Source organism: Xyrauchen texanus, chromosome 27 (assembly GCF_025860055.1).
Source record: "Xyrauchen texanus isolate HMW12.3.18 chromosome 27, RBS_HiC_50CHRs, whole genome shotgun sequence".
Classification (NCBI taxonomy): Eukaryota; Metazoa; Chordata; class Actinopteri; order Cypriniformes; family Catostomidae; genus Xyrauchen; species Xyrauchen texanus.
In genome coordinates, this window is record NC_068302.1 from 28,405,513 (window position 1) to 28,420,805 (window position 15,293).

General features: G+C 36.0%; 1 protein-coding gene across 1 annotated transcript in view; it reads right to left on the reverse strand.

Moving 5' to 3' along the window:
- LOC127621150 (casein kinase I-like) overlaps nt 1-13,497 on the reverse strand; it is a 70,129-nt gene extending 56,632 nt beyond the window's left edge. The window contains exons 1-2 of the mRNA XM_052094639.1: nt 13,359-13,497; nt 4,355-5,131 (exon numbers count right to left, since the gene is read on the reverse strand). Of these exons, the coding sequence (XP_051950599.1) occupies nt 4,355-4,582 (228 nt within the window). The 5' untranslated portion in view covers nt 4,583-5,131; nt 13,359-13,497. The remainder of the gene's footprint in view (nt 1-4,354; nt 5,132-13,358) is intronic.
- Nucleotides 13,498-15,293: the final 1,796 nt, after the last annotated feature.

Genomic DNA, 15,293 nt, shown 5'->3' on the forward strand with positions numbered 1-15,293 from the left:
GAGAACCATTCATCAGCTATATTCTCGCTCTCTCTTTCTATTCTCTCCTGTTGTTTTTTTTTAAACTCCCCTCCTTCATTTTATTTCTTCCCCTACTCTTGCTGTTCCAGTGACTTCAACAGAGGGCAGAACCTGACTGTGCCCTTTTTTGTTCTCTCATTCTCACATGTTAGGAAACCGTGACATTCACCTTTACTCCAGGTGCAGCCACCACAAAAAATGCTGCAAGAGGTTGTTAAAGGAACAAACAAACAAAAGAAGAACTATAAAATCTAAAATGCACCTGTCAGGGGTGCTTATCAAATGGCAGCAGAAATCAATCTGCCATGAAAGGATCACAAAAGTAGAGGTTAGGTTGAATGTTTGGGGCTAACACCCTCAGTCCCCCTTTGCTTTCTAGGTGTGTAAATCGCAAGTTTCATCATGATGCAATATTAGATTGATTCTCTGAGGCAGCAATTCGATGATTGCCGATACCTCAAAGTCTGCAGCGATGCAATTTCATTTCGATTCGATTAAGGGGCCTGTGATTGCTATTACGATATTATGTGCCTATTTTACACAATATATTACATTATCACACAAATGCAACCAAAATGTAACTTGAATATTTTATTGAGCTTTCTAAAAAGTCCAGTAGGCACAGTGGGACATCTACAACAATATAAGGCACTTCAGTTGTTGGAAAAAAATACAGAAAAAGAAAATGATATAAAAGTCACATTTGTGATCATCAATTGTTTGATGACAGCTCATTGCCTTGTGGAATGAGGTAAACACTTCAGGTTACAATTTATCATATCTACAACAGTCTAGCAAGTTTTTCAATCCAAAATACTCACATAGATTATGACAGGAGGGTATGTGCTATCTTTGTATTTTCTTGGCCACAACTTCCACAGTTGTATTAAGAAATTGTTACAATTTACTGTGATTAATGTTAGTAAGTGTGTTGATGTTAAGATGTGAAAACACTTGTAATTGATGTTGCTGCAGGGCAGGAGTTCTCTTTTCCTCGTCAGCGCTGTTCAGAACATTGTTCATTGTTTAAAGGGGTCATGACATGAGAAACCAAATTTGCCTTGATATTTTGGTATATAAGAGGTCTTTGTATCATTAAAACGTCCTGCAAGTTTAATATTTTAAGACGTCCTCCCCATTCTAAACGAATCATTTATTTAATCAAGCTCAAAATACAGCTCGTTCTGGATTCATGGTTAGAAGTGACGTGTCGGTTAGAAGTGACGTAACAGCGTTTGCATATGACCGCCTCCAGCACAAGATAACTACGCTTTAAGCGCCAAGACAACTACGCTCATTTCAGTATCGCCGTCGCCTCACAAGTGTTCAGTCGATGGACAGCGAGCTCTGACAGAGACTACTTGTGCACAGGAAAATTACGATGCCACACAGATGTGCTGTTCCTGGCTGTGGTCAAACAAAACCTCTGAATAAGCTGTCGAAAGATCCAGACGTCAGGGAAAAATGGATGCAGTTTATTTTTTGCGGACGTCCCAGTCACGGCAGTGTTAACTTAAGCGTTTGTTCTGTACATTTTAAGGATGACTGTTTTGAGAACAAATCTCAATATGATGCTGGCTTTGCCAGAAAACTGTTGCTCAAAGATAAGTCCGTGCCGACTATTCTGGGAACAAAGACGACGCAAACTGTAAGTAATCTATTTTAAACTTTAAACTACTTTTTAAAGCGCAATTTCATTCATTATGAATAATCACAGTGTTTTTACTTAGTTTACTTGCATATTGTTCTGGCTGGAGGCGTCAATAATTGATACATAGGCACTGACGTTAGCCAATCATAACAGTGGGCGTTAACACTGAAGTCTTAAATGGAAAACGCCCCCAAAACAGACTGTTTGAATCAGAGGATGAGAAACAGGGTGGGAAAAGGTCATAAATCACTAGATTTTAAAAGTTTTTCTTAAAAAAAAATATATTAATACTATAATTGCACCTAAGGGAACATAATAATACAATAAAAAAAACCATGTCATGACCCCTTTAAAATTGCTGAATTGCTCCATAGCACTTTAAAATGAAAACTTCTCATGTAGAATTCAAATGGTTGCATGCGTTATGATACAAAGGGAAGCCCGATTTATGCTATCCTGTCACTGGAGCTTGCAGCCCTGTTGATGGGCATCTTTACTTGCTGAGCTATCCTGGCCCCCTGGCATTAATGTTAAAATAAATGTTTATCTTAAAAAAAAAAAGATGCATCGTTTTTTTACTAATTGAATCGATGACATTGCATAATTGGTGATTTGATTGATTCAGATCGATGGATCATTACACCCCCTATAACTTTCATTGCATCTATTTTCATACAATGAAAGTGAATGTAAACTGAGGCTGTAATTCTGCCTAAAGGATCAGGTTTACTTAGTTTTTCCACGTGCCCGATCATCTTGCAAACAGTCGAGCGCTCAGCCTTTCAAAATAAATTATGCCATATAAATGATGGTGGGTGAACTATCTCTGAATTAATTCTGAACATGCAGCAATAAATACGGAGCAAAGATTCCAATAAGTCAGTTATTTTCAGGCTTTATCAAACTTGTGTCAAGATCAAAACAACAACGAGAATGTTTAACGGACTATGCAAACTTGTGGTGTACTCATTAAATAAGCAACAGGCAGCTGGTGAGGACTGTGGGTATTTTGAGGTTTGGTGCTCAGTGAAAAACAAACATGCAACGTTCTGCTTCAGTTTGCTTTAGTATACAAATGTCCAATAATGTTCTTCAATCTCTTGAAAATAAGCTGGGCAATAATGAATATTCACCATGATTTTGTTGCCGATAAGGAACTAAGCAACACATATTTTTACTTGCTGTTTAGGTTTCGTAAACACTAGTTTAGTAATTATTTCTTACCTAGCTACTGCTAAGAAAATGATATAATAGTAATATTTTAAAAGCGACTCAGATATAAACTTCAGTACAATAGCGGTTAGGTCAAAACGATGGTTCCTTTTAAGCCATTTCAGGGCAAATACACAAGTCAAGACAGTTGAAAATGATGACAGAAATGCACTGGCATGAGTGCATCATCATACACAACTAATTTTAGCTCTAGCTTCAAAATTACAGTGCTTCACTTAGCATTTTGAGAATGCTTTGATAGGCAACGATGCAAAGATAATAAAGCCCTTGACATTACTAATGCAAAGATAATCATATCCTTTACTGAAGAATCTGGGAGGAGGGCGACTAACTGCGACTGTGTGCACACGCCATCTATGACAATCCCTTTCTCAAGGTGCCAAGTTACTTATTAACAGCTTAATATCCTCCCTATAAAACTCCAATCGAATAATAAAACAAAACATGGACTTTAAATATCAGTGGAATTTGAGCGCAACCCGAATCAAAAATTTTAGCGTACTTACATAAGTCAAGTACATATCTGTGAAAAGAACTATTTCAAAGAATACCAAACCCAAATCTGGATGACAGTCTCCAGAGGCAATACATTCACTTCACACCTCTGTCCCAAAGTGTCCCACAGAAAAACATTATTTTGGACACCCATTTCCTTGTCATGTTTACTTATGTTTTAGAAGCAAACTTGGAGCCCACAAAGAGTGTCAGGAGATGCCATGTCACAATGATCACCCATCAATAAATCTGTCAAAATGAACTGCATCTTAAGAATATACTGAATGTTTTTTTTGGAAGTAAAGCTTTAACACACACTCGGGAGTCATTAACAGAGTAGCATTTGTTGTAGAGGCCCAAAGCAGTCCAACTGTGGTTACTTTTCATTTCACTTTTTGTACCTTTCACAGACAGCCAGCCAAAGATATAAACATAACTGCTATCAACTTTCTTGCAAATTAAATTTCCATAATTTCACACATAACTAAGCTTTTTATTTGTGTATTAAGAGGAAATAAAAATCATGTCAACAAACTGTCATCCAAATTTATTATACTGGTTTAAAGTTGAACAGGGAAAGCCCTTTGTGCTCTCACTATTAGATATTGCCCAATTCTATTTCCAAAGTTACACTAGCTATGTTTTTTAAAGTTGCCCTAATAAGGACAGCTGATTCACTATGCATAACAGAGATGCACAGGACTTCGCAATAGTTATAATAAGGATATCTACATTAACAACTTTGAAATAAAGTCCAGTACATAAACTAACCAGGTCTTATATTACAATATGCAACATTTAAAAATATTGCAAAGTGAATGCTCCTTCTGAAACTGAAACCAGAATTTTAAGCTTAATTTGTTTCATGTAAAGTGGATTAAAATTACTAAAAATTATATTAACCAACATAAACGTGAAATTTTCCAACACTTTTCATTATACAAGGATTCTTACCAGTTTGATGGCCACATATTCATTGGTGTATAGGTTCTTGCCCAGCCGCAGTTCGCCAAAGTTTCCACAGCCAATCTTCTTCCCAACCCTGAAGTTGGGGCCAACCATGAGAACCCCAGAGTTTGTCCCCGTTCCCCGGCCCCCATGTCCAGTCCTACTACTGGCTGCTTTGGACATCCTTTTACCTTCCTCAGTCTCCCCCTTCCCACCTCTTTTCTCAAAATCCATAAGCTTGTGATACCCTGGCCTCTCCACGGTTACTCCCCTGCCATGCAAAATAGAGAGGTTCCAAAACAACCCGCAGGGAATGTGTGGGGACAGTGGTACGAAGCCAAAACAGGTGAGTGGGTTTAAAAGTATCTAAATACTGCTGATTTTAGAGGAGCAGAAACTGATGTCTTCTGCAGACGCAGTGGGTATCACCGAACAAGTCGTTGCATTAATCCTCGGGTGGATGGGACTTCTTTTCCGTATGGTTCCCCTCAGTGTAGCATGTCACTGCCTGAAGCAGGCAGGTTATGCTAGCATACGCATACATACAGACACACACACAGGCATGCACACATCCACCCACACGTGCACCTCAACACTTTACACATACACAATTCCTGCTAGTGGAACCAAAGCGCAACCAGTAAACGTCCTCTTGTGCTCCTCATGGTTTCCTTGAAGTCAGTCTTGGGTAATACAGTGAACATTCTTCATGTTCTAACACTGCTGTAAGCGGGCGGATGCAGTAACAGGTTTGAGCAGCAGGATCCTTTTATCTCTTAATACCTGAAAGACATTGAAAAGAGAAGTAGATTACCAATTAGAATAGCAAAAACTAATGCCCCCGTTTGTGCATCAGGGTCAATGACGTGATGCTCATTTTCTTTTGTCCACTCAAGATCTATTAAAATCACTCAAAAATACATAAATGCAATTCACAAAAACAAAATTACTTGAATACAACTCTTTTATGATAACATGTTTTTAATTTTTATGTTTTTTCTGGGGCTTAAAGCAAAAAATGTAATGTGGTGTAACAGTACGATAAAAGTCTCTTAAAAGCTGAACATCTGGACTCAAAATTCATATTTGTAAAAAATATATTTATCACCTTGAAAAATGTGTTTAAAAACTTTTGAAATGAATGATTCAGTTGTATACACTCATGTATTCAAGGTGCAAGGAAAGTACTTTAATTCCTTTTACCATACCTTTTTTTAAGTCACTAATTTTTCTTTTTGTAGAAAAAGCTATAAATGTTTTTCAAAAATGTATGAAACCAAATTGAACAAAGACTACAATACTAAAACTTGACATGTTTTAAAACAGATTTTTAAAAGAATACAAATGTGTATCACCTTGGACAACCTTTTTTGTCAATTATCCATCTGAGGGTTTTCACAAGTAAATACTCACTATAGTCTGAGAGTGAAATATGCCTATGGCATTCCTGAATCCTTTCCAAAAATATATGAAACATGACTATCCAATCTGTATACCGTTTTATCGATTCCGTTTTAAAGCAGCGACTATGATCATATTCCAGAAATTATTAATTTATCAGGAAATTAAAAAGCAATAAGAGTTTGTCAGATTGCCTATATGTTTTGTGTCCAGATTTTAAGATAAAAACACCAATTATGTGTCAGTTTGCTAGCTGATTAGTAAGGTGCTATAGTCAAATGCAAAAGGTCAAATTTTCAGTTATTCCATCAGCTGTTAATTATTGGTTAACATCATTTGCCCAGAAACTCAATATAAGTGCATTGCTAAATTGCTAAAATGAATTTTATACCTTTTTTATATAGAAAATAATTGACCAAATGATCAAGACGAGGATCTAATTTTATGTGCAATAAGTACAAAATATTACTTTTTAATGGCCATCCAGTCATGCTCTACAATTAAATGCACTAATAACACATGCAGCATATAATGCTGGAATGAGGCATCATCGGATCCTCTACACAGACACTAATCCTGGTTCACAATGTTTATCCATTTTCAGATTACCTCAAGGTCCAATAAAACTAATCAATAATAGCATGAGAGAGAGAGAGAGAGCGAGAGAGAGAAAGAGAGAGAGAGAGACTGCATGCTGCACACTAGAAAAATATGAGCATGATGAGACTGCATCCTCACTAAGCAACCACAATTGAGAAGGAAATGGCTGAAGTTTCTTAATGGAAAAAGTCACAAATTTATTAGCCTGAACAATGGGGGCTTGTTCATGAGATTTTGCTGATCTGCCTTAAAGTCATGGGATTTTCAAAGTGTGGAACAGAACGGTTGAGAATTGCATGCCTAATAGTGCTGGTATCACTTTCCAATTCCAAAAAGGAGCTTTGACGACACCTGTGTGGTTGATAATTGGGGGGTAGAAGGTCAAAGATCTGTATTTTACACCTCCCCCCACTGCTGTTAATGTAAATGTAAAGTCAGAGCAGGTAATGCAAGAACTACTGGAAAGATGGCTGTTCTTTCCTTCAGAAAATGCACTTAACCCGATCAATGGCTGTCTGACACTGGAACAGTCTTAGACTGTCTGTAAAAGGATACCCGAACAGAGCTGATGAGCAATATGCAATCAGCTCAGTGGAAAACAATCTGACACATTATTACGGGATTTTTGGTCTTTATCTGAAACATCATTGGAACAGTTTGCTCAGCAACAGACAATGCTTCAGTGCTTAAAGGGATAGTTCCCCCAAAAATGAAAATTCTGTCAACATTATTATTCACCCTAATGCTCCAAAACCATATGAATGTATTTCTTCTGTGGAACACAAAAGGATATATTTTAAAGAATGGCATGAATAAACCAATTGGGTCTTGTGTCATAATGGCAGGTCACGAGATGCACAAGATCCAATGCGGTTTGATGTTATCGATGTGTTGCCATCATTTATTTGGGCTCTGTATACTTATATTGATCAATGATTTGAATTGATTTGAAAGGGAATAACAACAAATTTCAGTCTGAAATGATGTAAAAGTCACATGGACAATTTTAACGCTTTAAGCTCTGATGGGCCAGCCATTGTCAAAAATAGGTATCATTTGAAAGCTTAGAAGCATGCAGTCATACTGAACAAGTGCTTTGAAATATGTAGACAAATCAGAAGTGTTGCGTTTTGATCATTTATTAAAATAAATCACACTGTACACATTATAGCGATCAGTTAAAACATCAAACTGCTCGAATAGCCATTTGTAATGTGCAGGGTCCGAAATTAACAACTGCCAAGGGCCAAATGCAGGTAAATTTTCTATTTGGCTGGTGAATTTCGTGGTGTCATGCGCCACTCTGGCAGGCTCCTTTTTTCTTTCTCTACCAGTTTGTTTCAGGTTGTAAATTAATGTTCCAGTTTTGTCCTCAAGGGGGCTCTGTATGCCTGCAGTCAGTAAGGTTGCAGGAGTTTGCATAGAACCGCTCGCAGTAGCTAGTCCCGCTGCTCATCGAACGTCTCAGTTAGCAAGTAGGGATATCTCTATTACATTGTAAAGCATGTGATCTCTGTTGTAATATGAAAGTTATTCTTGTACATGCCATTTGTTGATAATAAAGCCTAAAAAAAAAAAATTTTGCAGTAGGGATAACGCAATCTTGTACTTGTATGTGTGGAGCCAGGGTTGTGCTGACTTTGGCTGCTCTTACGAGCTCCTGGTCTCACACTGACATGCTCTGTTTGTAGCAGATTACCACGAGCAGATCACAAATTCAGTTCTTACAGACTACATATTTAATTAATTAAATAGCAGCCATTTGCAGTTTAATAATCACTTTGAGTCAAGTAATAACCAGCTTTTATGGAGGTGATAACATCCGTTAAAACAAACAGAAACGGAAAGGGCTTTTACTGGAATACCACTACTAGGCCTAATTCTAATAAATCAATAGTAATTGTATAATATTTAAGCAGTATCTCTCACTTATGATGCTCTGTTATGCGGCATTTTATTTGACAAAAATAACTCCAATGTTTTATTTTGGATTGTGCTGTGAGGTTCTGAATAGAAGCACTTAATTTGAAATCATTTGGAAATACTTGTTCCATTTTGATTTGATAAAAGTTTTATTGATTCATTTATGTAGACACCATTTTGAAGATAAAATTTAAATAAACTGTTGACATGAATTTCAGAAAAAAATAAAACAAATAAACAGGTATCGGTATTGGTACTCACGTCATCCCTGGTTAACAGTAAATCTAGGAGCAGGCTCTCTTTATTCTTTCAGACATGGGGCTGAATTAATTGAATTGACAATTGATTTATTAATTGACAAATAAACAAAGAACTGTTACTGTGTTGTGTGTACTTAAAGCTCATCAGACTCATGAGAGTTACAAACTGGTTTTTCATAGGACCATGTAGTTTTTCATGTAGTTTAAAATACAAATTTAGTTTTGTTGTAATAAGTGAATAATCTGAAAAAGAATTCTAAATGGACAATCTGGCAAATACATATTTCATAAATAATTATTCAAAGAACTTCCCTTTTAAACATACTAATAGTATTGTTTATTGTTCTCTTGTGTCTATAAAATCCACTTTAATAAAGTGCAATTAATTAAATAAACAAAACAAATTGTCCGGTAAGAAATCTGACTGGCTGGTAAATTTTTTCATCTACCAGCCACCTTGGCAGCCTATTTGGTTTACTCACAGCAAGCTGCAATGCTCTGTGTGTCCTGACACCTTTCCATCATGGCCAGCATTACGTTTTTCAGCAATTTGTGCTACAGTAGCTCTTCTGTGGGATCGGACCAGATGGGCTAGCCTTCGCTCCCCACATGAATCAGTGAGTCTTGGGCACCCATGAACCTGTTGCCGGTTCACCAGTTGTCCTTCATTGGACCACTTTTGGTAGGTACTAACTAGGGGTGTAACGGTTCTCGGTAAAAAGAAAAAACTAAAACGTACGGTTCACCATCGGTTCCATGGTTTACAGCTTCCAAATATTGAATATATGTTGAGATGAGTTTGAAGTGCACTTTATGTTGATGCATGTCGTGTAATAGTGCAGGTTACCAAGTTAAAATGTTGATTTAATAATTAGAGAATTCTTTTTTTTTTTTTGTCAAGGACCCTGACAAAAATTAACCATGGTTTTAATATTGTAGTAACCATGACTGCTGTAACCATGGTATTCTGTGTATACAATTAACCATGGTTTTATAACAGTAACACGGTTTTAAAAAATAATTTATTATAATCTATATCATTAAATTTGAATAATTTTCTTACAATGATACCAAACACTTGACACTGCTTTTTTTTTATTTTATATTTTTTTGTCAATTTATAAGCCTTATGAGTTTGTGCTGTATGCGATTAAGTAAATGATGAGAGTTGAATTTTTTGGGGTGAGGCACGATCTACTGCTTTTGTATGGAAATCAGAGATCACGTCATTCTTTAAAATATTTCCTTTTGTGTTCTGCAGAAGACAGACACTCATACAGGTTTGGAACAACATTAAGGCTATTCAGTGGTGACAATGTATATTTGGGTGAAATAGTCCTTTAAAGCCACAGATTAGATGAAAATGCTTTGCATTATGAAAACAAAATAATTCCCTGTCATTTATCCTTATCATTTAAGTGCATCTCCAATTAAGTAGGCTTCGTTTTTGTAACATTTATGGAGCTCTCTCTTTTTATATGGATTTTCAGGCATCAAGCAAAAACCAGGGGAATTCTCAGTACCAGATAAATCATTACAGCAAACACTTACAGGAATGCTTAAAAAAAAACTACAGCCTAATCTTAATTACACATTGTCTTATGGTAGATGCTATAAGAGTGAATAATAAAAAGAGGTTATTACCAATTTATAATAGAAAGAAAGTGACAACACATACTCTGCTCTCTATGCAACTAACATAAAATGTGAGTCTTGTTTGATCTGTAAAAAGTAGGCCTATAACCTTAAAATTTGAACAACCGCAAGGGTGGAAAGCAAATGGCAGTTTCCAAAAGTCCAATACTGGCACATAGAGTAATACATTCTGACGGGTTAGGATTAGGGCTGGGTGTTATGACCATATATATTGTGGCGACAATATATGTGTCTGATGTGTGCCTCCAGCTCACAAAAATTGCATCAATTAATTAAAATAAGTGTTTAGTATTAAAATATGATACATTTTGTACAATATAGTATATTATCTAATAAAAATAATTTGATGTGTTTCTGTTTTTTCCTTTGGCTTTTAGGATTCAACAATTAAATTAGACTTAAATAATTTGTAATGATTAATATATTATACATGGGTAGCTCAGCGAGTATTGACAATGAATACCATCTCGGGAGTCACGTGTTCGAATCCAGAGTGTGCTGAGTGACTCCAGCCAGGTCTCCTAAGCAGCCAAATTGGCCCGGTTGCAAGGGAGGGTAGAGTCATATGGGGTAACCTCCTCGTGGTCGCGATTAGTGGTTCTCGCTCTCAATGTGTCACGTGGCAAGTTGTGCGTGGATTGTGGAGAGCAGCATGAGCCTCCACATGCTTGGAGTCTCTGCAGTGTCATGCACAGTGAGCCATGTGATAAGATGCACGGATTGATGGTCTCAGAAGTGAATGCAACGGAGACTTGTCCGTTGCGGATTGAGGTGCGTAACTGCACCACCACAAGGACCTAGTAAGTAGTGGGAACTGGGCATTCCAAATTAGGAGGAAAGCGGATGATAAAAAAATAATATTATATATATATATATGGAATTATATTATAGTAATGGCTATAGGGCTGAAACGTTTAGTCGACATCAACAATAATAAATTGTCAACAAAAATGTTCGCTGTCGAATAGTCGTTTGATTTCATTTAACGTAACATGAGATCACATTAAACTCTAATGATGACATATAAGAGCAGCACTGCAGTTCACGCCAGACTGAGGAGAGGAAGAATTACACAGTCCAGATGCACTCTAAACTTTCCAAACAGCTTCAGGTGATGTAGATTGTAAGTATGAGGGAATTATATGCAAAAATACAAAATAAGTAAATACAGAAGCACTCTCGTTGTGGAGCCAGAGCTGCCACTCTGCTGAAGCTAAACTTGTTTGTCGAACATCTTTAAAGGAAACACCCTGGCATTACATCTTAAATGCAGTTATATTTAATGCATTATAATCATAATTTTTTGTGAGTTAAAGATGGATTGGAGTGAACAGAAAGGTGAGTGAGGGTAGTCTTCACCCCATTATACACTGCATCAAAATACGTTTTTGATTTGTTTTGGCTTGTTTTTCAATATAAATATCTAAAACGCCTTTAAAACAATGTACAATTATTTTAGAGAATACAAAAAAATTACTATGCCATGATACATCTCGTTATCATGATATAAAATTATTTATATCATGATATAAGATTTTGGTCATATCGCCCACCCCTAGCTAGCCTGTTGTATCTGATGATGGTTTGTTGGTCACAACTCCACACATCAATGTAAAAATGCTGATGTCTGTTATCCCATTACATGTTGATTACAAGCTCATACAAGGCCGAAATGGAAAACTATGCCATAAGGCAACAGTCAGACAAGCATCAGAAATAATTACAAGATATGGACCAGAAATAGCATACAAGTGCTGATTATGGGGCATGTTTCCCTTCATAAGTTGATTTATACTTTTCTTTAGAGCCAATTCAGAAACCATTGCTTGTCATTGCTTTAACTTGTATGAAAATGAAGAAGCTTCACCATAAGGCCATGTGGACTCTGGCTTCAACTTCAAATTTATAGCCATGAAATCACCTTACCTAAAAAAAAAAGTGCATCAAACAAAGCCATAATGATGACTATAATGCCACATAATCTGGTATTTGAAGTGTGAGTAATGTTGCTTGCCATGTTCACAAATTTAGTGCAAGCACATGTTTTGAGTCACTCTGCTCACACAAACCGCCTGATAACAATCGGTTTACCCTTTATCACTACTCTCCTGGAAAATTAAAAAATTAACAGAATCATAAAAGGAAACCAAGTAGTAGCATGCTTGTCATCATTGAGCAAAGACAACCTTGTTAGACAAAGTTAAACTAAGTGCACTTTGAACTCTTTAACAGGAAACATGCAAGTGTTAAGAGTATGTGAAAAACCAAGACATTTACTTCTACATTCTAAGATGGGCAAAAGGGAGAAGTTGGTGCTATTAACTTGTTTGTGCGTTTGATATTTTAGAGGCTAATGTTGTTGATATGTGCTAAAGAGAGAAAGAGAGCTGTCTAGCCATTTATTTCCTTAGGCACAGTATGATTTTACATACTAAACTGTTAGTAAAACGAGGGGATACAGTTTAATGCTCCTCTTGTTTGCTGACACCTTTACAGTCTGATAAGTGACTAAAGTAGGGCAACAACTTGCCATTTTAAGATGTGAATCAGTCGTAGTTTACATAATCTGTCATACATTATAAACACTTAGCACACTGACAAATTCGGATAAGATAATACCTTAATTGTTTCAAATTGAACAGATGATTTTAATAGCGTCCAAAGCAGACGAGGTCGTTTTCATTTGCTCTGAACGTGTCTCAATTTTACATCAAATGTTTCATCTCACAAGATGAAGGGTTATTTCTACAGAGCTTCCTGTCTTGGCCTAACAAGAATACATACTTCAATATGAACCGCCACGCATAATATGTCTAAACAAACGCATTAAGATGTTTTATTGACTAGTGGCATAAAACCACCTTAAAACTAGTCACTGTCAATCGTATCTGTCAAACATCCAGCAAATACTAGTCGAACTTAATTTAATTTAACATTTAAAGCAACAGCTTCCTTTTCATGGCATAAAAACAGAGGAAATACCGAAAAACCAACCAAACAACTCCAAGCCTTGTTAGACAAACATGACAATAATCCTCCACAAATGAACTAGCTTAGCAATCCACCGGCTAAGCTAACATCATATTAGCTGTTTAGCAGCTAACCTCCCAGTCTTTCGATTAAAACGTCGTGGAATGTTTTTCTTTAGGAAACACAAATATGATTCTTACCTCCGTATGAGTCACCTATTTAGTAAGCAGAGGCATGGTCCTTTATTTGTAGAGTTGAAGTGATTTAATTTTTCACTTAAGACAAGCCCGGCTTCGATGTTGTCTCTTTAAGCCTCCCGTTTCAGTGAGCGAACCTCCGGCGTCAACCGACACTCCCATTGCTGTGGCTACGCTCACAAATTTGCGTATCTCGAGTGTAGAATATGCCCACACGGAGCCCCCTACCACCCCCACACGGCGAAGAAATATAAGGTTTTGTCAGTATCAACAGTTGGGGTACTATGCCATCTTTTGGAGTACAATTATATAAATATTTAAACTCTGGTTCTTGTTCAATTCAAGTTCAACTCAATCGACAGCATTTGTGGCATAATGTTGATTAATTAAAAATGTTTACCTTTAAAAATCGAGGTTTCAGTGAGGCGCTTACAATGGAAGTGAATGGAACCAAGGATTAACTCTTATATGCATGGGACTTTCACCAAACACTCTTAGATATTCTGGTCTTTAGAGACCCGGCACTTATACATATCAAAAATGTATCTACAAAATTCCCAGATAGTGTAAAAAATTTCCAAATATTTTCAAGACAAATCAAAAATGATAAAATACAATATATTTTGATGTTTTATTGAGTTAATGCAACAAATCAGGACAAATCCAGAACAGGACTAATTACTTTCACTCTGAAATATCATGATACAACTGGCTGTCAAAAACATATAGCGCTACACAAAACACTTTTTGAGTCTAAATAGATGCACAACTTACATAATTTCAGCAGTACACCCAAATGAAAATAGCCATATCAAACTGTTCATGTTGTTTCTTCATCAAATAACAATTTCAAATGTAAATCAAGTCAATCACTGAAACAACAGCACCACCATGAGTAAGAAATAGCATGTATAATATTTATAATTTACCACTGTTGCACAGAAAATTTTTATTTGTATGAATATAGTACTCATTTCTCTTGTCATAAACAACTAGATATCCTGTGATAGTAAATGTATATAGATATGAAAATCATAAAAAATATAATTTGCGGAAGTGCAAAAAAAAAAAAAAAAAAAAGAGAGAGAAAAAAAAAGACACTATTACACACCTAGGGTATATATATGGCTCTGTGTGTGTGTGTGTGTGTGTGTGTGTATGTGTGTGTTACACCATTTAGAAGATATAGCTTGAGGAATAATTCTAAAGAGGTGTGGGCACAATTTTTAAAAAATGGATAAGGGGGTGAAATGAGGTCCCAGGTCTCTAAACACCCGAGGTATGCATTTTAAGGTTAAATGCAGAAATGTGAAGCTTGTAATTTTATAAAAGCACTTTCATAATTTTTTTCTGTTAAAATAAATGTATTATTTGAGATGTCAAATTGTTAAATTTTAATTTTTACTGTCATTTTAGGGTTTGTTGACATTATATTGTCATGGCAAAGTTGCAAAATTGGTTATAACTTTACATAGAAAACATTAGTAAGTGATTTTATCACAATAAAATCATGTTAACGCACATTGTTCATGTCTTGTGGAAATAATTTTGAAATAGTATTTTAATGTTTACAGATTGGCCCCATTCACTTCCACTGTAAGTGCCTCACTGGAACATAGAATTTTGCTTTCTTTTTTTTATTTTATAAAGAATAGGAGGGGCAACTCCAAATAAATTTGTGATAATCTGTATTATGCCACAAATGCTGTTGATTGATCTTAAACTGTTTTGAACCCGGAATGTTCTTTTAACAGGGAAGTAAGTAAATTCAAAGGAGGATGTTGATTGTAATTTTTTTATTTTTGCCATTTATTTACCTTGGAAATTTTATTGGAAATTGACATGAGAAGCCTTTTACACTATTGCGACAGATTCCTGTAATATACAGGTGTTCAGTGTGACTATATTTAACCAAAAATACTACTGAGGGCAAAGATT